General features: G+C 37.0%; 1 protein-coding gene and 1 long non-coding RNA gene across 3 annotated transcripts; both read left to right on the forward strand.

Annotated features, from left to right (window-relative positions):
• Positions 1-1,444: 1,444 nt before the first annotated feature.
• LOC119069481 (protein hairless) lies at positions 1,445-20,223 on the forward strand. 2 transcript variants are annotated; one of them, XR_005086340.1, is made up of 5 exons: positions 1,445-2,438; positions 10,118-10,276; positions 10,338-12,467; positions 15,325-17,330; positions 17,388-20,223. XR_005086340.1 is itself a non-coding variant. In XM_037173548.1 (4 exons), exons 1-4 carry the CDS (start codon positions 2,252-2,254, stop codon positions 15,351-15,353), a joined length of 2,505 nt encoding a protein of 834 aa, XP_037029443.1. In that variant the 5' UTR covers positions 1,445-2,251; the 3' UTR covers positions 15,354-20,223. The 2 variants fall into 2 exon arrangements, 1 of the variants encoding a protein (XP_037029443.1); XM_037173548.1 differs by having other exon boundaries at positions 15,325-20,223.
• Positions 3,255-9,578, forward strand: LOC119069525. Its single transcript, XR_005086348.1, has 3 exons — positions 3,255-3,266; positions 8,642-8,645; positions 9,555-9,578. It is a non-coding gene; the product is annotated as an uncharacterized LOC119069525 (long non-coding RNA).
• Positions 20,224-21,490: the final 1,267 nt, after the last annotated feature.

Here is a 21,490-nt window from a genome sequence, read left to right on the forward strand (position 1 = left end):
TTATTTAGGCCATCATTATCTCTTATTATGCCCGTACGGAGCGTGACGCAGTTCCTATGAAATGGTTGCAGAGTAATTTCTTTGTTAGTGGTGTTGTGGTTTCGTCTCATTTTAGTTTTCAAGCGCAAATGTACTATATTATCGCACCCAAATTGCATTAACCAGTCATATACTGATACATTCACATACAAGCGAGCACGCGTATGTAAAATTGTGGCTACTTGATCACAAATTTGAATTCAGTCAACGCACTTCAAGCATGCCTGGTACTCTAAATAGAGTACTGAAATTGGACAGTGTATAGGACACATTTTTCCACTGTAAACAAATTTGGAAAAAATAATGTAGTGTTTGGTGTACTGTGATGGATTTTAGATTGTTTTTCAATGGAAATTTAAATTTTTTGTTGCGCGCGGAATTCGCTCACTGAATTGGATAAAACGTTGTATGAAACGCGAATCGCATGCTGGTATTTTATACGATTCTTATTACATAAATAACTATTTCACACTGATATAAAAGTTAACGTAGTAGACGTCTAAAAACGCTACCCGGCATCTATTTTCGGAACGTACCTGTCTCAGCCTAGGCTATATTAGGCTGGTGAGCTTAATAATTGTCATTCACATCACAAGGACAAACTCCGAAAGTACTTTTCCGTGTGATGAATTGAGTTTTGTATGCTTGCTAAGAGAACCTGTCAATTCTCTCCTGAGAAATAGAGAACCTGTCAATTCGAGGGGCGAAACAACGCACTTCAAGCATGAGTGGTGCTCTCAATAGGGTACTTAAACTTGAAAGTGTATCACAAAACTGTAAAAAACCATCTCATACGAAATAGCCCTCTATCTGGCAGCTGTCGACTATGATCACTTTTGCTTGAAGTGCGTTGGGCGAAAGTAACCTTCGCCACTCGAATTGACAGTTTTTATTTTCGGTTCTCTTTGCAAGCATTCAAAATACTTTTCATGCTTCGGGGCCGAAAATGAGGGCAACTTTTCGAATTTTCTCGGGTTTTCGGCCCTCTGCATGAAAACTTACATGTGCACCTGTTTGGGACGGTTGATTTAAGGCACTTTCGCTTGTAAGCCTCACTTCGTTCGGCCTACAATCCGCGAAATTGCCTAAAATCAATCGTCCAAAACAGATACACAAATAACCGTTGCACCGATATTCATACAACGTTCTATGCAACGGAGGCATCTAAACTTTGCTTATAATAAAGGTGGTCTCAGAGTCATCCGTTTTACCTCCGTTTACGTAAGAGTTATCATTTCAAGCAATGTGCTCCGGAAATGCCATATGTCAAGTACATGGAGGCAAAACGAAACGAAAACAGCTTAAAATTTTTTTCAAATCCCAAAAATGTTGCATAACAGTACAATGACAATACGAATAGGTGGCGCTCGTCCATTTGAAATTCGAAATTAAAATGGCCGAAACTAAATGGAACGGATGAAAATGGAACGAAATCAAAGAGAATAGGTGGGATATAATCTAATATAGAGTCCGGTAAAATAAGAATTAAAAACTACTTTGTAGTGGCGTAAAAACTGGAAGTTAATTAAAATGATTGTGATTAGCCGTGTGACTTCAATTGTACAACAAACTAAAAACGTTTTTCAGTTATTTCGGTGATTATCCAGTTTAGAGTCAGCAGGTGATTGACTTGGAAACTACAAGAGAGGAGAAGAAGAAGAAAAAAAAAATATTGAAACACAAAATTTCAACAGTGAACGTGCGATTTTAATTGTGAACATATGATTTTCCCAATTCAATTTTGTAGCAAACAATTGTATTTTGTAGCCGGACAAAACTATTGATAGCCCGAAAACGAAGTGCTTCAGTCGTTCAATTTATAATTTAAAGTGTTTTGTATGTCCGCTCATATGTTTTTGGTGTCTTCTGTGCGTTTTTTTTTTTGATTCCATCAAGTGTAGGAAACAAAAACAATTTACGAAGTTTTATGTAGCCACTTCAGTTTGCGTTTAATTATTTTCGTTCGTGAAAGGACCCGCGTACGTACGGGTACAGTGAAATTAATACATATATCCATAACATCCCAAACATCCCAATCTAATAATGTGTGTGAAACGTCAGAAAATCGAAAAATTAGTGGTTTAAGGTTAAATTTTTCCATAATAAAAAAAAAATTAACCAACAAAATGATGCTATTTACATCGTAATTTTTTGCAATTTTATATTTAAACCAAAAAAATTCAAATAATTTTTTGAAACAAAATGTGCAAAGATGACAGAGGAGAGCGAATCAATCAGAAATGGAATAAATGATGCAGCTTTACACAGTTTCAACTATCGCAGGAATCAATTGGATAAAACTTCAACCACAGAATTAAATTTAAATGGTGTGTTGGCATCGAACAGTAAACAAAATAATAATGGTTCCTCGTTAGGTGGGCGATTACAGTTCTTCAAAGGTAAAAGACACATTCGAACCAAATTATTTAATTTAATTTCTGTTTATGTCGTTTGGGATGGGTTTTCGGTGGATTTATCATTTCATTTTTTTGTTTTTTTTTTGTTTCTTCGTTCTGTTGTTTCGTCGTTTCTGTGTTTTTTGTTTTTCCATTGTTAGAGATGTGCGGATTGTTGCATTGAAATGTCAAAAGTAAATATTGTAAATAAGATTACGCTGTGGTGTGTTTTGCATGAAAATGCCGCAAATACAAAGTCCAATATTAATGTTGATGCGGTTCCGATTTCGGACTGTCATTTTTCGGATTAACAGAATAGTATTTTTGCGGTACTGCGACTACAATTAAATGCCGGGGGAGTAATCAAATCGACCGATTTTATGTATGACAGCATATCCTACATCCGGTGTTTTTCTCAGATTGTCTGTGTCCCATTTTCGCTTTCGCTTCTCGTGAGAACATACCGTTACATTCCAAAAAAAAACGTTAAATTAATCGTTCTCAAAATATCCTCCCCGGCTTTTCGAACGGAAGACATTCCTAGTAATTACGCAGATTTTTTAGGTGGACCGGACTGCACATATTTCGTAAAATTTGGCCTCTAGATTCACATTTTACGATTTTACGACGTTCAGTAACTTTTATCAGTTCATCCGTTCTGGGCGTAGATTCTCGTAGCGTTCGTAACTTTAATGCTTAATTTCCTCTTACCAAAAAAGTACTCCGTGTGAGAGACAAAATTGAATTCTTTCAATTTTTACTTGGTTTATTTGACAGCTCGCTCTCTCACGGAGTACTTTTTTGTTGAGTGGAGTGGAAACTTAAAAATTCGTAACTTGACAGTTGCATGTATAAAATCCTATAAGAACTGTCAAGTTACGAATGCGACGAGGATCTACGCCCTGGGTCGTTTCCAGCAGAATTTAGGAGGTTTGTTTTTGGGAAAACTCCGATTCTAACACTTTTATCATAGAAATATGACAAGCGACACGTTACCCTATTTTGTAGATTTTATGTTAAGGACAACAGATGAAGAAGTAGATTTTCGAACACATGTAACTGTCATAGGCATTAACAACCGGTACAGAAAAATCTTGTTCCTCATTGACGTCGAATTGAGATATTTTTACGATTTCTGGTTGTTCAGAAATATTATCACTGGAACTGTCGTTGATAACCAGGGCCTATTTTTGGAAAAATGATTTGATAAATTTGCTACAGTTAGAGGCAGTAAAATTTCATAATGAATTTGTTTCAGCTGATCCACACAAACAATCAAAACTCTATAACTCTATATGCGGTCTTATCACTACCACGGGCGTGCGTGTAGCAGTTTCAACCGTATAAACAAGTAAAAACAGCTTTGATTGCATGTGTGGATCAGCTGAAAAACAGCTGAAGCAAATCATGCTGAAATTTCAGTCCATCTGACTGTAAAGTTTGCAACAAAAAAAATTTAAAAGAAATTTAGCAAATCAATTTTCCAGATTCTCTGCCTCTATCTCACAATTAACATTGCAATTTATTAACCTGAGACCCTTAGGCTTGGGTCAGAGCAACATTTATAGTTTCTAAATGGATCTAATTGGATCCATTGTCAAAAAATCAATTTCGAATTATCCGCAAGAAAAGTGTTGTATAACCCTACTTTACCTAACTTTACGTAACTGCATTTTCTACGTAAGAATGGCACGTTTCCTTGTATATCTGAGAATGTTTTCTCTTCGCTAATTTATTTCTTTTCCTTTTAACTCCACCTTCCAGAGCTCATAACATTATACGAAACTTTCAAACTTTCCCAGATTTAACCAACGTCTGCGCTTCATATGTGTAACTTAAACACAATTTTGCTTTTCCCAGAAATTTCGTTTTAAAAACAGCCACACTCTCGGTTTCTGTTAGTTATTTAGGTTAAATTATTCTTAAACAGACACAACAATGGCACAGCTCATTTCATTTGTTTATCTTTCACTGTAAATCGGTTGCATTTCGCACAGTGAGCACCGATGTTGTTATGATTAGCAACTAGGAAAATGGGTTGAAGGACCGTAATGGTGGCGTGTCAGGACAAATCTCAAATCCACTGTTTGTACATCTTCGGCACTAGTAAACTTACAAATGAAAATCAATTACAATCTCCTATCAATTTTCCTCTGTTCACTCTGTGATGAAAACATTGTTTGCCAACAATTCGTTGAACAATTTTGGCACAGGTCTATTATCACCGTACGAAGTACTGGGACTCATAATGTGGTGCTTTTAACTGATGGAATTTGAAAAGAGGGTAGAGGGAAAGTGTTTGCCAATATGTCCCTATCAATGATAAATCGGTTTAACGGACAGAGCTACTGAGTTTCACAAGTAGAATACGAAAGCATTTGGAAAACGGTGATTTACCGACAACGACAAATAAAAATCATTCAAATACCGACTGGGGTCTTCTTGAATAGCAAAATTCATGTTTCAACCAATGAAGTAAAAGATTTTGCATCAAATATCAAAGAAGAATCAGATTCGATGAATACATCCGCATACGTTGGCCATTTTTGAAAGGTTAATTTGATGCGATTGTGCTTAATACGTCACTGTTGTATTTTGTGATCGTATTGAATCCGTTAAATGAATGATAAGTGTAGTCATGATAGGCGATAAATGAGGTTATGTAATGCAAACCAGCGCCTTAATCTATTCGAAATGGAAAAAGATAATAAAATAATTCAGAAAAGAAAAACTTTTTGCGACAATTTTGATTAAAGCTGTGACTTTTCGTTCGTATGAGTCATGTAGCATTTCTAAAATTATCCTTGAATTGAATTAAAAAGTCGTTTTAGTTTCTGTTTTTTATTATTTTTTTTTTGTCGCTGATAAAAAGTGATATTAAATTGGCAAATTTTGCTGAATGTAAATATGAATTTTACATCATTTATTGCGAGGCCTCTATGAATGTCAGGTCTTACTTTCGGGGTAGCATTCGAATGGGAAAAGAATCAAAGTTTGACCGGGCGGTAATTTTAAAAAAATCCGCCAATATTGATCCACAATTTTATGTGTAAAAATACAACATCGGACATTAAGGCTTGACTTCAACTTACCAAAGAGACAAAATCGTTTTTTTATTTGCTTTGTTTACTTGACAGCTCGCTCTCTTACGACTCTCTCACGGAGGGTATTATGTTGAGTTAAAACCACACTCAAGCTTTAGATCAGTTGGAATGTCGCATCTCGTGGATTATTTAAACAAAAACTTTCATTAAAATGTTAGACTAATTTCAACACCGGCAAATGGATGGTCATTGGGTACTCATCACCCGTTTCGTTTACAATAACAGAATTTTACGACAATTTCTATTTCAAATATTTTCGCTTAGCATCTAAAGTCTAGGGTGTAGACGGAGACTAATAAAATTTTTATCGGTAAAAGTAAGGCTTGATTTCCACTTACCAAAAAAGTACTCCGTGTGAGAGACAAAATTGAAATTGTTCAATGTTCGTTTTGTTTCCTTGACAGTTCGCTCACGGCTCTCACACAGAGTACTTTTTGTTGGGTGGAAACCATACTCAAATGCATACTGTTCGATCAGTATCATAAAGATGTTTCACAGGATTAATGAAGTTAACGATGAATGTTTCCAGTGCATGGGTTGTTCAAAGCTTGTTGAAAACGTTTGACATGGGGATGGGGGCTCAACTGTTGAATTGTTCATTTATAGGAAAATAGTAGAATAATATTTGACTCAATCAGAGTGTTTCAAATACCTGTACAATCTACAGTGTACATGTACATGTAAAGTGCAGTTATACCTGGTTTATTCATTAACTTAATTATTAATCATCAATGGGTAGAATTAGAACTCCCTGCTGGTGTGTCCATAATAAAGCTCCATTTTAACATCAAAATTCGATGATAAAATATAGGACGTCGAACAATAAGACTAAGCAACGCACAGGAACAAATGTTTAAGAGAAAATCAATGAAAAATTAAAGTTCAAAATAGAAATAAAAGTTGAGTAGTTAAATAGTCAATAGTTAAAATAAGCAACAATCCAGTGTCGTTGCCATAAAGGTTAAGGGTTCGGATCGTTTAAAATCCTTTTCTGTTTTAAATCATCTTGCAACGAAATCTTTTACGCGTAACTTAAAGCTTGTTTAACTTGTCACAAATCCAGAAGATTCATTGAACAACCTTCTACAATATCGTGTGTTTCGTAATTGACTTCTGTAAAGAGACAATCGATTTGTACAATTCAGTTAAGTATTGCATACATTACATTGTACAATCAACGAGCTCCGGCTAGTCACCGAAGCTAATTTACAAAGACAGGGAGTTTTGTTTCAAATCTTTTACAAAGTTTTGGTTTTGATTTTTCTGTTTTACCTGATTCCAAAGTGTGAAATACAGATGGACTACACTCCATTGGGAACATTAGATTCCAAAGGCATCGAAATCTCATTATGGTTAACTCGTTAACTCGATTGAGTTGCCAGTGTGAGGGTTCGAAACTGAATCGTAGCAGAACAAAAATCGGTTGTCAGACGTTTACACAAATACACAGTTGGCTGAAATAGTTCAAACATGGTGTAATGTGTGTATAGCTTTCACACGGCTTACCGGTCAAGACATTGTTGGGAAGTTGTCGGTATTCTACGCCTTCTGCCGTTTAGTGGGTTTAGTACTGCTATAGGTACTAAGGTGCAATCGCGCAATACCATGTATGCTTTCTTAGCTATAGCAGTACTGGTAGCCAAACCCATCACTTAAGTGTGATCTACCGGCTGAGCACAACCATACGCTGTTATTATTATACCTGATTCGGAGCTGCATTGCGTGGTTGTGGGATGTAGGACTCAACCATTTACAATTGAAAATGATAAACCATGAGTCGTGTTATTGCTGTGCCGCAATCGATTGAATGAGTCACAGAACCATTTGAACGGAATCCTAATCCTCAGTAGGTTTAATTTTCGGCAGTCGTGGATAGCCAAATATTGAGAATTATCGCACTGGTCGTGATACTTCAGGCTATCCACGGGAGTTGTTATGCTCGACAGTAGTTTACACCTTCCGTCGTTGAAAGTTTACATTTCTTCGAGAAGGAAATCAAACACTTTGCTTGTCTTAGAGAGTTCCTAATATTCATGTGTCCCGTTCGTATCGGGTTTTCTATAAATCTTTTTGAATTTAAAAAATTTGTCGCTGTGAAACAGACATCCAATTGAAGAGTAAATGTGTTACAGCAATCTGGTCGTATAGAGATCCTAAGCAGCTACAACATACTCCCACACACTATTTCTGTTGCTCTCGTTTTTCATCACTTTCAGCCAAATTCTCTTGTTAACATCGTCGTTATTGGATACCAACTATTGAACTGTACAGTAATTGGAAGGATTTTAATGTCGTTTATGGAAAAGATGTGGTTGTGGCATTGTTCCACACTACTAATCACGTTCAGTCTTAAATTTATTCATTCTACGTCTACCCTGCTAACAATTATAGCTTGCTAAAGACTACAGTAATTGATTAGGCGCTAGTGAACCCAATTGTCCATTTCTCTTTTCTCCTCACTAATATTTCTTTAAATTCAATTTATCACCACTGACCCAGCGCCAGCATGTGATTGGCACACATTAAAAAAATTGAAAACTTTGCATTCAAATTATCGCACTAAAAAATCGCCAATTACAAAATGCACTACCAAGTTGACTCGTATGTGCAGCGAGCCACTATTTCGATTCAACGCTAGAGAGGCTAGATTATGCCATTAATAACATAAACATGTCATCAACAGTAATTGTACAGAATTAACACCAGTTGTTGTGGTGGCTTGGATAGTGCATGCCACTCATTGTCAGATTAGATAATTTCTAGAGTCACACACACACACACACACAAATGTCGTTTTAAACTGTCTAATTGCAGTAGTTAAACTGGTGGCATTTTGTTACACTTGAAATGAATGTATGTGCACCATTCCAACATAAGATTATTCAATATTCATAGTTTGATCAAACGGTTTGGATGTTGCAGTTGCTACAGCATATTGTACTCACGTTACATTAAATTGTAGGGAGAAGCGATTTTGATCTTGACTTTTCCACTTTCTTACTATCGACTGATTTGATTGATTGATTTGTTCGTTTAGAGATTTCACTAACAGCCTTTCATAGGCACCACACCTCGAAGAATGCAAATACTCTGTGAGGAAAGTTAGGTGCTTAACAGATATCTCGCCTAAATGTAGGCTACACACAATTTCATCGTATTTGGGTTACGTCATACGAGCCTTTCAGTTACAGCCACCAAACACACTGCAACTACCCAAATTCTGAGGCTTGAGTGGACGTTGCCAATTAATCGCTAGAAAAATTCCATGTGGAATTGTCTGACAGGGGATTCGAATCCGGATCATTTTGTTGGAAGGCGAGAACGTCACGACTGAGCCATCCCGTCCGTAATGAATCTAACATTGTTAGTAAAGGAGCTACTGTTCTAACTGCTGTTCACCTGACATTTCTGCTGTTGAAAAGCCTCTTTTTAAGCGGAATATTAGGCAAAAGTAAGAGTATGGTTGATAACATTGATAATATTGTTTTCACAACACAGACGAGATAATAGTCATTTTCTACCCTCTCCCCTCCACTAAAACTTTGTTGTCAAAGGCCTTTGTTGTGAAAAATGTTGTATTTTATCTCGGGAAAACGACTGAAAATTGCATTTTGTGGCCCTCGAAATGCAATTTCCAATATTTATACTCGTTGATCTGATGTGTAGTCGAGGTCAATAAACACACGTAAACGAGAGTTTTCATTATATCCCGAGTTATGTAATGGATTTTACATGCTAAGGGCGTCGAAAGTAGTGCTTGGAACATGGAAATTTCGAGTTTCAATACACACTTCTTTCGACGCCTTCAAAAGGCGAGATAAAAATGAAAAGTCAATTTTTCGGCTTTGCCTCGGATCAACAAAATTCACACGAAAACTCGACCTGCCATGTAAATGTCTGACTATTTCATGTCCATATGTCAAGCTTCAACAGATCCACATCCAATTTCCACAAACAAAATCAATTCTAATTTCGGCAAATTTCATGCATTGCTCCCACACCTTCCAAATTTAAGGCCGAAAGCACACGAGCATTTTTGAGTTGCTGTGCTCGACACTTATGCTGCGTTTTCCATTGTAATCCGATTTGTAGTATACGTTTAAGAATGGACAACGCAGCATCTCGATCTTAGCTTAGCTCTGTGAGCATATCTTACATGATCTCATATTGTTCGATTTCACAAGTGTACCAAAGCCGTGTCCTATGAACGGAAACTTCCAAAAATGGACAAATATATGAGCGAGAGGAGAGGTAAATTCAACGATTTGATACTGGATGATGTCCGATCAACCGATTAAGAGACTTGTCCCTATGTTTTTCTCAATAGCAGCAAACGTTTGAAATGTATTCCATTCGGATTGGGAGTGGTAACTGATTCCACGAATCTATTTTTAAGCCGATGAAGAAAGTAACCAAAACCCTGTCGTCCGGTGCTTCCCTTTAGTTCGTGCTTCTAACAGGTTACAAGAATACAAAGCCCTCAATTGACATCATTTTGAGACTTTTCACACTTTTATGCCCACTTGTATCGTTGAAGGATGTTCGTTCGTATTAAACGGTTCCGATTTCTATTTGCAGATGGAAAATTTATTTTGGAGTTGGCGCGGTCGAGAAGAGAAGGCGATCGTTCTGGTTGGGTCGCTGTGCCACGGAAAACGTATTGGCCGCCATCAGCTCCACCGCCTGCCACAAATATTCCACAGAATACCAAACACGAAAGTTCGGCATCATTAAGTGGTAATTGATAACCCGTCTTTTTATATCGCACCTCGGCAAACCGTCTGACCAAATATTTCAGTTTCAGATGATAACAGTTCCATACAATCGTCGCCATGGCAAAGAGATCATTGCTGGAAGCAGTCAACGCCCCGTCGGAATATATCCAACGAAATGTGCATGTACTTTCGTCGGTGCACCGATTTGTCGTCTTCATCGAAACTGTACAAAATCGCACAAAAGAAACGCAGACGTCCCTACGATACAGTCACAAATATTCCAAACAATGACAATGAATTAGTTGATAAGAAAACCGATGAGCACGAACACAATTCACAGATACGCGTGAAAGAAGAACCACCGGATGTGGTTGCCAACGACAGTGATGATAAATCAGTGATACAAAAACCGATCAAAATAAAAACGGAACCATCCGTGAGCAATGGACGCCGTGCGAACAATAAGATTTTGAATAGGACGAAGCTGAGCGACGTTCTGCAGAAGCTTATTGACCGAGTTCCGGGCATATTGTTATCGGCGTCGAACAATTCCAACGCCAACACAGCGACGGTGGCGAATCATTTGAATGCCAACAATTCGAGAATTGATCTCAATAATCACCAGCATATGTCACCGCGCAAACGAATTCTCCGAGAACTCGAACAGGTGTCGCTGGATGAATTTGAGTCAACCAAGAAGAAACCACGTACCAAGCACACGGGGAACAATCACACCGCATCGAATGACGTGTCGTTGCCCGGTGACTTACATAATGCCACTACAACGAATAGTCATTCAAGTATATGCAATGGCAATAGTAAGGATACCATTCCGACAACGCAGGCTGCGCCTCGGCCAGTCAGCAGTTACAGCATAACATCCCTGTTAGGTCACAACAACAACAACAGTATCAAAAATGATTCGGGTGCTAATAACAACAACAACAAAGGATCACCGGTGCAATTCCATCAAACGCCGCAAAAAATGTCGTCGGCATTCAGTACGCGAAAAAAATCTCCGTCATACAATCCGAACAATTCCATCAAAACTCCGAGCAGGAATGCCACACCGTCAAGTCTTCAAAACAATTTCAATCGGAGTCCGTCGACGAGTTCGCCGATCAGTTACGGCCGAAACAATCATTCGCCCGACTTGAGTCCCAGTCCCGAACAAACGTACGCGCGCTACCGACCGTATAACGTTCAGTATCCACCACCACCATCGTCGGCCGGATTCCATCCGTATATGTCAGTGTCTTCGCGGGGATCATTATCGCCACCATATTCGACGGAGTCTGCACTATTTCTTTCCAATCTTTCAACCAGATCTCCCAATCAGCAATATGTGTCGACGACATCGACTCAGGAAAGTAGTTCACCATTACCATATTCACGATATTCGCCGTCCGGCTATTCGCAAGTATCACCGCAACACTTTAGTTCCAATAAATCATCGTCCATGTATTCCACATCGACTAATTCCAACAGTACAAACAAAAGTAAGGTCGCCACATCGACTAGTATTAAGAAAAAGACAGAATTGAGTCACGACGCTCAATCGATAATTGGAGGTGGCGGTAGTAGTCGCACCGTACCGACAACCAAAAATTCAGCACACAGACAGCAATACGGTTCACCGGTGTCGTCCCTAAGCGCCGAGCCAAAATCCAATGACGTTTTCTACAAGCCAATGTCCACCAACGACTCCAGCAAAAAGGACTGCGATCGAGGCGGCATGAAATCCATTCTATCGACAGCCGGTAGTTCGGCAACGTCTCCGGACCCGTCGAACCAGCACTACGAAAAAGATTACCAGCCACAAATCAGCACCACAAACAGTTCGTCCGTACTATCTCGACTGGAAATCGAGTCAAATGCACTGCGATCAAATGCGCAAGCGTACCAGCAAAACATGATGTACATGTTTCCGCCGCCACATCATTCGGCCGTCGGCATTCCACCAACCGGTTCCTATATTCCACCACCACCAGTTTACTATCATTCGTTGGCAGTAGCTGGATTCTACCGTGACTATATGCACTTTGCCGCAGCACCGCCCTCCAGACTGTCGAATCCGTTGCTGGCAACTTATGCCAGCATGCATCCAAATCCGCCAATGGCCACAAACGGTCCATGGGGATCTGTGCCTAATAACAATCAACCTGCCGATAATATCTTATCATTTCGAATCAAACAAGAGGAAACGAATTCTGGTGAGACACGATTTTGATTTTTTTTGACACATTTTTGTTTTTGATCTTTTGTTGACTTTTCAAGTGAATGAAAAACGTTCCTTGCAATGATCTCATACCTGCCAAAATTCAATGCATCTCCTTCCAATGATACTAAATTTGTCTTTGTGTTAGTTCAAATCTCAACGAGTGCACGGAATTATTCGAGAAGAGACCAACTGAATCTCGAATTTATATTTCATAGAAAGCTACATTCTTCCTTTATCGTGACACTACATGCATGTTCAGGTTCAGTGTTTCTTGTTGTTCGCGTTTTAGATGCAGAGGAACCAAGGGAACCGATAGAAGTAATAGTCAAATTTTCACCAATCTTTTCAACCGCTAATTCAGCTGCTGCTTTATTTATTACTAAAACTAATATGGTGAATCTCTCTTCAAGTCTAGGTCTGGAACTAAATTTTTGCTTCCCACTGCTATGGCAGACTGTTTTTTCTAATAATTCCTCTAATTGTTTCCCAGTCGTTGAATGTAAGGACCAAATATCTTACGGCGAGCTAAGAGAACTAGGAGAGACCAATCTTCCCAATTTTAAAAAGCTCGTAACTTTTTAAGTTATTTTCGTGATTTTTTGACCTAAATCAATTATTTTTCATACGATCTGAAACAGTTTTTTTAAACGTCATTGAAATAAATATCTCAGACTAAAGATCGCCGATGGTACTCTAAGCGAGGAAAGAGTACAAAATTTGAGACTGAAATTACTTCGTTATGTACGTTACATGGCAAAAACGAGCAGAGACATACCCTACGTTGCATTTACCTTTTGTAGAAATAGGAGGAAATAGACATTCAGAATGAGAGATAGATGCCAATTTAATAAAGGAAATTTCGACGGCTTCGACATAACACATAGTTCTAAGCAAACAAATGTTGGTATGCCTAAACACCCACTTTCACTCATTCTACAGTCCCAATATAATTGGGCACACCATCAATCAGAAGAATTTCTTCAAACAGTTTGAACTCAACGGCCATTTCGAAATTTTATGTAGGCGACTGCACAATTTTATAAAAAGAAATCTGTACATTTTGGAGGAGCCGTAGAACCAATTGTTTGCTAGAATGATTTTTTACATCGATTAAACATAACTTACAAGAATTACCTCGACCAATTGAGATAAGTTGCCGCAAGAAGAAAGTAATATTTCCCACTGTTAGAATGTTTTTGTTCTGCTGACGTACTTTTCTCGTCTTTTAAAATTATTTAAGAGGTATCGGTGATCAGCTAAAATTGTAACCTATACATTTGCGTGTCTCACACTGCTACAACTGCTACAACAAAATGTATTTTCTGTTGAAAGCTACCACATTCGTGGTCGGAATTGCGGTCGAACTTTTTTCAAAAAGGATTCTGATGGAAAGATATCGTCAAAAGAAAACTAAAATCCAATATTAAAAAATCGCCCCTTTTCAGAAAAGCACCGATGCCTCTTAACTTTAAACAAACTTTAAAATTCAATTCATTAGAAAAATTGTGAGGAAAACAATAGACAAAGTTTTATCCTAAATTTACTAAGTGAAATGAGTGAAGCCTGATATTTTTAGAGTTATTGGAGCCCATGCTCGACACGTTGAAGTTAATTGCGGCTTGCCAACTTTCGGCACCCTGGACTTTACTTAAATCGTCGAGGAATGCCTCCAAATAAATTTCTAAAAATCCAAAACGGAATTCTAGATTTTTAGAAATATATTTGGAGGCATTCCTCGACGATTTAAGTAAAGTCCAGGGTGCCGAAGGTTGACAAGCCGCAATTAACTTCAACGTGAAGCTAAAACATTGTCTACGTTCAATAAATTTCCGTTGTATTGCAGAATTGCCCAACCTTCTTTGATGCTTCGTAGGTGGTAATTACCCTCTTTTGAATTTTCCCAACCGATTTTGTGATTTCTGGTACGTATCACATATCTTGCTACTGCAGATTTCTTGTACTTGTATCGTCATACATTTCCTCCGTGATCGTTTATTCTTTCAGCGAAACGTAGTGATTCACCGAAATAATTTGAATCACAAGAATTGCACATAATCTTGTATATTCCTGCTGGTTCATTCTCTTCTTTGTCTCTGATGCTGTTTAAAAATTTTTGTACTTTTACCCCTGGAGTCTTTTTGGTTTAAAAAGCAACTTAAAAAAAAACAAATTTTTTGCGTGAAAATGCCAACGTTTTCACTTCTTTGGTCAAAAATTTGAGAAGCATCCCTGTTTCTTTGTAAAATTGCGTATGCGATCATCATAGACCATCGATTTACTCTGCTGAATGTGTTCGGTGAAACCATCTACCTCATATCCATTTTCCATCATTTCTCCCATATACGAATAGATACGAAGTCTGACGCATTTTCCAGTGGAATTTTCTATATGTTACAAGAATGGTATTCGACCCTAGAAAGAAGCCGAAACCACTTTCAAAAAAATACTTCGAAACTTGTGTGGCTGGTGAAAGGTGATCAAAAACCGAAAACTTGCCCTTTTCTTACAAAAAATTCTCCGCTTACACGAGCCGTGCAGACCGTACAGTGTCGTAGGGGTTGTCATTAGAAAGGTAATCATATGTACTATTGAGCCCGGATAGGGACAATTGCTTTTAAAGTTCACACAAGCTTCGAATAATTTTTTTTGAAAGTGGTTTTGGTTTCTAGGGTCGAAGTAGGATATAGAAAATTCGACTGGAAAATGCGTCCGATTTTTGAAGGCTGTTTTTCAAAAGAATCAATCATTATTTTTGAAGAACAATGATTTGAAGCGTGTTATCCGCAGTCGAATTAAGATTTTTTATATCACGTCTGTGTTAATTAACGGAAATTCGATTTATTTTGCAGATGTCCCACTCAACTTGTCGAAACACTGAAACAAGAACGACACAAAAAGCAAGAATTTTTATATTTTTTTTTGGGACCACAAATAGAGAAAACATCAATACCGATAAATACAAACTAAGTGAAGAAAGAAAAGGTATATTTATATGTAATAAGCTGTTGATATAGAAAATAGCAAATTTATTATAAAAAATTATTAACAAAAAAAAGAAGAAATGAAAAGAAAACAAGGAAGGAGAAAACCGTATAGACACGGACACACAAACACACAACTCATATATATATATATGAAACATTTATACATCTTTAACACAAGCCAACAAAACAAGAAAATATATTTAAACAAAACAAAACAAAAAAAAAACTAATAACGAAAAATGTTGTATACACTGCATCTGCATCTATAATTTTGACGATTAATGAAACACTAATAACTGATAATTTTTTTTTTATAAATATTTTATAGTAAACGAAGAAAAATACAGAATCTAGAATTAAAACGAGAGAAAATAAACCTGGAGGGTTGGAGATGAGAGAAACAACAAATCAATAAAGGGAACAGAAGGGAAAATTGTATTAAAACAGAAAGTATAAATTATATAGTTGTGTAAGACAATGAAGAGTGAATCTCAGCCGTTCTGAAATATAGACTGAATTTATATATTTTTGAAAATATTACTAAAAAAAGAAGAAATAGAGAGATGGGGAGAGAGAGATATAAAAGAGAGAGTGAAGAGTAAACAAAACAAAAAAAAAATGGGAAAACATTTTTATAAATATAGAAAAGTCATTAAAATTTTAGCAATTCATTTTCAAAGTTATATAATGTGCCTTTGAAAACAAAACAAAAAAACAAAAAACCTAAATTCTGAACATTTTTTTTTTGTAAAATTGTGCATTCTATTTTGGCTAGAAATTCATTGGATGGTGGAATGATATTTCATTTAATTGAATTAATTGAATTTAAATAATGAATTGAACATTTTGTTTCGGTGAAAAGAAAAGTAGAAAGAAGAACTAGATTTGAATGTCTTGCGAATGACGATTGAATCCTCCGGCTGTACAAACACCTTAAATTACAGTGGACAATATTTCTCCACTATTTCGATTCAACTGTTTGACCAACTGGTCCACGTAAACAAAGTCAGTTAGTTTTCTAATCAGGAGTAGATAAAACTGGCAACAGTGGTTGGTTTATTGTCGATAACTAACGAGAGTGTCATGTGAGTCTAAGGTATCACTAGCATCGTGCGAACATATTTTGAGACATTAGAATATTGCATAGCAGAATACCAAAATTCATAAACTTTCTGTCGCAATGCCTAAAGCTGTGCTATGAAACAAATGCTATCGAAATCTTTTGACCAGCAAGAGTTGCTCAATCGATCGGAATTCAACCAATGAGAAGTTCGAAGACACGGATGACATGGGCATAAAGAGACTATAAGGTAGATTGAAATAAATAGTATTTTACATAACTAAGGATGAAAAGATGAAAAGTAGAGTTTTCGTGTGAATTTTGTTGATCCGAGGCGAAGCCGAGGTCAATTAACACACGAAAACGAGACTTTTCATTTTTATCACGAGTTACGTTTGCGCCGTGTCGACGTTACCTCCTACTCTTTTATATCCATTGGTTTGTTTACATGGATCAGCTGGTCAAACATCTGAATCAAAATAGTGCACAAAATTGAAAGTCGTCCACTGTAGTAAAGAATTTCTCTTTAATTGAAAGACATTATTTTGAGCGACAAATTACTCGACAATTTCTCATTTTATTGAGGATAATATCACTAAAACGTCGGTCAATTCAACTATCACCGGGTCCTTATGCGAAGAGCTTCCCAAACTGATCAGATCGGAAATTAGGCTGGTGGTGGGGAATTAACGAACCTCACTGTAAGCTTAACGAACACCTACAAAAAATAGATTCGGTCTATTGATCCTATCTGTTCTTGTGGCTTAGCACCTGAGACCGTTGTTTATAAACTCTTAGGGAACGAGCCTAGGTTTTGCACCTTCTGGTAATATGAATTCCACGATGAGAATTTACTGGAAGATTCCAGCAACAGTAGAAGTAGTAGCTGTTTGGAATAGTAAATAAAGGATTTTTGATCTTGGTTTCTGCTTTCAGATTTTGCAAAGCTTCCCTTCTTTCCGATTTAATCTCCAAGTTCTTAGGAGCTAATTTGGATCGTGTACTTGATGGCATTTTAAGACACATATTATAGCAATGCACTTTTTCCCGGGGCAAAAAAAAAAAGGAAATCCGTACAAGACCGAAATTTTGCGGCGAGAGCACAGTGAGCGCCCCATATCGCTTTAGTTGGAATCTCCTATTTTCTACGGTCTAAATTAATTCCAACAAATGTACTGCACCTTTTAGTGATGTTATCCTCGATCTATTTACGTTTGTGTTGGACAGAGTCGACGCATGTACGTCCTACGATCGTCTGTTTATCAATTTCTTGCTCAAAATAATGTATTCTGAACGTGTGAACTAGATCAATGTTGCTGTTGAAGTATTTTGAAAGTCTGACAGGGGTCATTTGTCAAGTCCTTTGTGACTCTTTGGTCCATTTTGAGACTATTTTCAGGCTTCACCATGTTACGAAACAAACAAAAGTAAAATGTCAACATTTTGAATTGAAATAAAAGTCTGTAGAGAGGAACTAATGACTGGATGAAGTCCCGTTGACAATATTATTTGATTGGCGTGGCTTTTTCACACAGACAACCTAAAGCGGCAAAGCCTAACGACTAAATTTAGTTCTTAAGATCAAACTCTTGCTGCGACTTAATTTTTAAATCGACTTTGCACAACACGTTGGACGAACAAGGTTCAACCAGTTTCGTGCATGTAAACTATTTGAGTAACTTTCTTGTCACTTCGACGAAAATCGAACATTAAGTTGTTTTCTCGTCGAGGTGATGACAAAGTTCCAGACACTTTTCCCAATATATTGTCATTCTGACTTCATTGACTCTATGATTTTCATTTCCTCTCTTTTCCACAATAACTGCAATTGTCGGTCTAAATAAAGTTTCATTTTAAAGCCAATAAGTCTACGGGCAAAGAGCTTCCTAATCGAAAAAAAAAACGTTAAATTTCCTAGCCAGATTGGTCTTCATCGGTAAATGCAATGGAATTGTAGACTTTAAAATGAAATCGAATTTCGGTATAAGGTAAATGAAATTGTAAACGACGTTGCGTTTAAACGAGTTACAGTTTGACAGTATTAGATTTGAGCGTATCGAGACTTTAGACATTCCATTCACTCAAGAAACATTTTTTTATAACGGACTGAGACGTTGATTAATGTCACTACTGATAATATACGAAGTTGTTTCTCGGCGTAATTGAATGTTTAACCGAAAAAAAGTGGGGAAGAGACGACCCTTATGTGTCTATTATAGAGTCGAATGAACCTTCCCTCCCAAAGAAAAAAACCGATTAGGTGAAACATATTCCGGAATACAAATCGTCATTCAGCTTTTCATTCGATTTTAGTTTTACGTAATTTGTCTTCAAAGAGAAAAACCAGTGATTAAACCCCTGTAAATAATGAACGTTCTATCGAAATTTTGTGATTCCTTAAATAACATTAAATACAAACAGAATATTGGACAACAAAATGTAACCTCTCAACGCAATGGCCCATTCGTTCAGTCTTGTCACAACAATATTCTTTCGAAAATGTGGTCAAATTAAATTGTCCACCTCGAGATCCACCTACAGTGTGAACTGGAGATGTATTTCTTATTGACTTGTGGTGCAGTCAGAGGCAGTGAAATTTCAGCATGACTTTGCTTAAGCTGTTCTACAGCTGATCTACACAAACAATTAAAACTGTTTACACGTCTTTATCACTGCCACGCGTGTGCGTGTAGCGGTTTCAACCGTTTAAACAGATATAAACAGTTTGGATTGTATGGGTGGATCAGCTGAAGAAAATTCATGCTGAAATTTCACAATCACAGCCTCTGACTGTACCTTCCTCTTTCTAGTTTAGAGTGATACCACACAATTGTGTATGTGGCTGCAGACTCCAAAAAAAATTTGTTTCAAAAATTTCCGATCCATTTTAAGCCTACGAAAATCCGTCAAAGTTTCACGTAAGAGAGGTAGAAATATACTTTTTTTCACTCTAACCAACGCGCTTTTATGTTCCACGAATTTTCGTGGACGTAAAATGGATCGCAAAATTGTGAAAAAAAAAATTATTTGGAATCTGTTACCACAGACAATATTTTGTGGCGCTCTAAACTAGGACAAAAAAAAACGACAAGTCGATTAGAAATACGCTAGTGGACACTTCTGAGCGAAAGCAATGTTTTGCAATATTTTATTTCCAGTTAAGCTTCCAGTTAAGTTATCTCAATCTGAGCAAAATTGTAAAACAATTCTAAAAATGTCAGAGTTACTAAACTCGGTATGCGGTTCTATTTTTTAGTAAACTCCCATTTCCAACGTGTTAAAATATCTAATTGAAATGTCACAGAAATATGAGTACAATTCCCGTAAGAATCTAGTACATCAGCTCCTCGAAACGTATACCTCTGACCTCTAACTATCTAAAGTGAATTATTCACTGAATAGGGTCAGTGTACTGGTATCCAACAGGGCTTATTTTCAAGACTTTTCATGAATTTTCTTGAATTCAAGAAAATCAAGAAAAATTCCGGACATGTACGAGTGTTCTTTCATTCATTCAAAGCTGTCCGAATACTCATAAGTGACCGGAGACTAGTACACTGACCCTATATAGGGGCAAACTGACAAAGAATGTTTAAGAATCTTTTGTTTTGAGTGCTTCGTCTTCTTGTATTTGAAGATAAAACAAAAACCTTAGGCGAATATACACCCTTCCATAACTGAATACAGATTTGAAGAGAAATTAATAAAAAAAGAGAAAACTTCGACACAAAATTTATCGGTAAAATTTAAATTAGTAAAAATGTTAGGGCATTGCTTTACTTCACATAACCTTACAATTGATTAGTTCAACCAATTGCATCAAAAGTAATTGCAATCTAAATAACTTAGTAAGTCACGCATGTAGCAACTTTCTTAATCTGGGATCAGACAACTATTGAGATGACAATAGCAGCTGGACAGCTTGTCATCATTTAATATGCCGTGTTTCTTATGCAGATAATGTCAACCGACTTTGCGTGACTATAAAACCCGTATAATAACGCATGGGCTTGTTCCACGGTCATTTCGAAATGTCAAATGTCATACACAGAAGGCAACTTAACCTCAACTTTCAGGCTGACGAAAATTTAATCGAAAAATGTACAAAGAAATTGACTTTTTAGGTTATGTTCATCACTGTGGATGAAATCGTTGTTATTCGTGTTGTCAAAGTTCGGGTTTATAGTTAGTTGGAACAAACTTATAAGCAGTGTGTTTGTATGATAGAAGATGGCGTCACACAGCAACGAGAGAGAGAGAGATCTTTTGTGCTTCTTTTTTTGCTTCTTTTGTTTATTACCCAACTTGCCAGGAGAACAAAAGAAAAAAAATAAATTAGGCATTCTTCTACTCGCTGTAACTGGCTCAATCCGCAAAAGTCTAGAATGCAAGTTTTTCTTTCACTCTACCACACATTGCCATTGTTTCATGCATTTGTGAAAATACATTTTTCATGCTAGCGATGCGAAAATCCTTATTTTGTCCACTATGAAGCGTTGTGAAAATGGCGTTTTGTTGTCATTCCGATGGTTCAGCCGTATTGGGTGAGAAAATAATTCTTTTCTCACTTAACATCGCTGAATCACCAAAACACTCTTTCTTCAAAGTGGACAAAAATGCTGATTTTCGGTATTCACATCGGGGAGAAAATACTAAATTTCAACAATAGCGCATCGTGGCGCTGGCAACGCTCTATTTGTGAAATTTTCTTTTTTCCCTCTAAGGTTAACAATAGTAGATTACGTTGAAGTTAATTGCGGCTTGTCAACTTTCGGCACCCTGGACTTTACTTAAATCGTCGAGGAATGCCTCCAAATAAATTTCTAAAAATCTAGAATTCCGTTTTGGATTTTTAGAAATTTATTTGGAGGCATTCCTCGACGATTTAAGTAAAGTCCAGGGTGCCGAAAGTTAACAAGCCGCAATTAACTTCAACGTGTGTTATGCACCTCTGTCCAACATGTTTATTTT

This window comes from Bradysia coprophila, assembly GCF_014529535.1.
Source record: "Bradysia coprophila strain Holo2 chromosome X unlocalized genomic scaffold, BU_Bcop_v1 contig_35, whole genome shotgun sequence".
Taxonomy (NCBI): Eukaryota; Metazoa; Arthropoda; class Insecta; order Diptera; family Sciaridae; genus Bradysia; species Bradysia coprophila.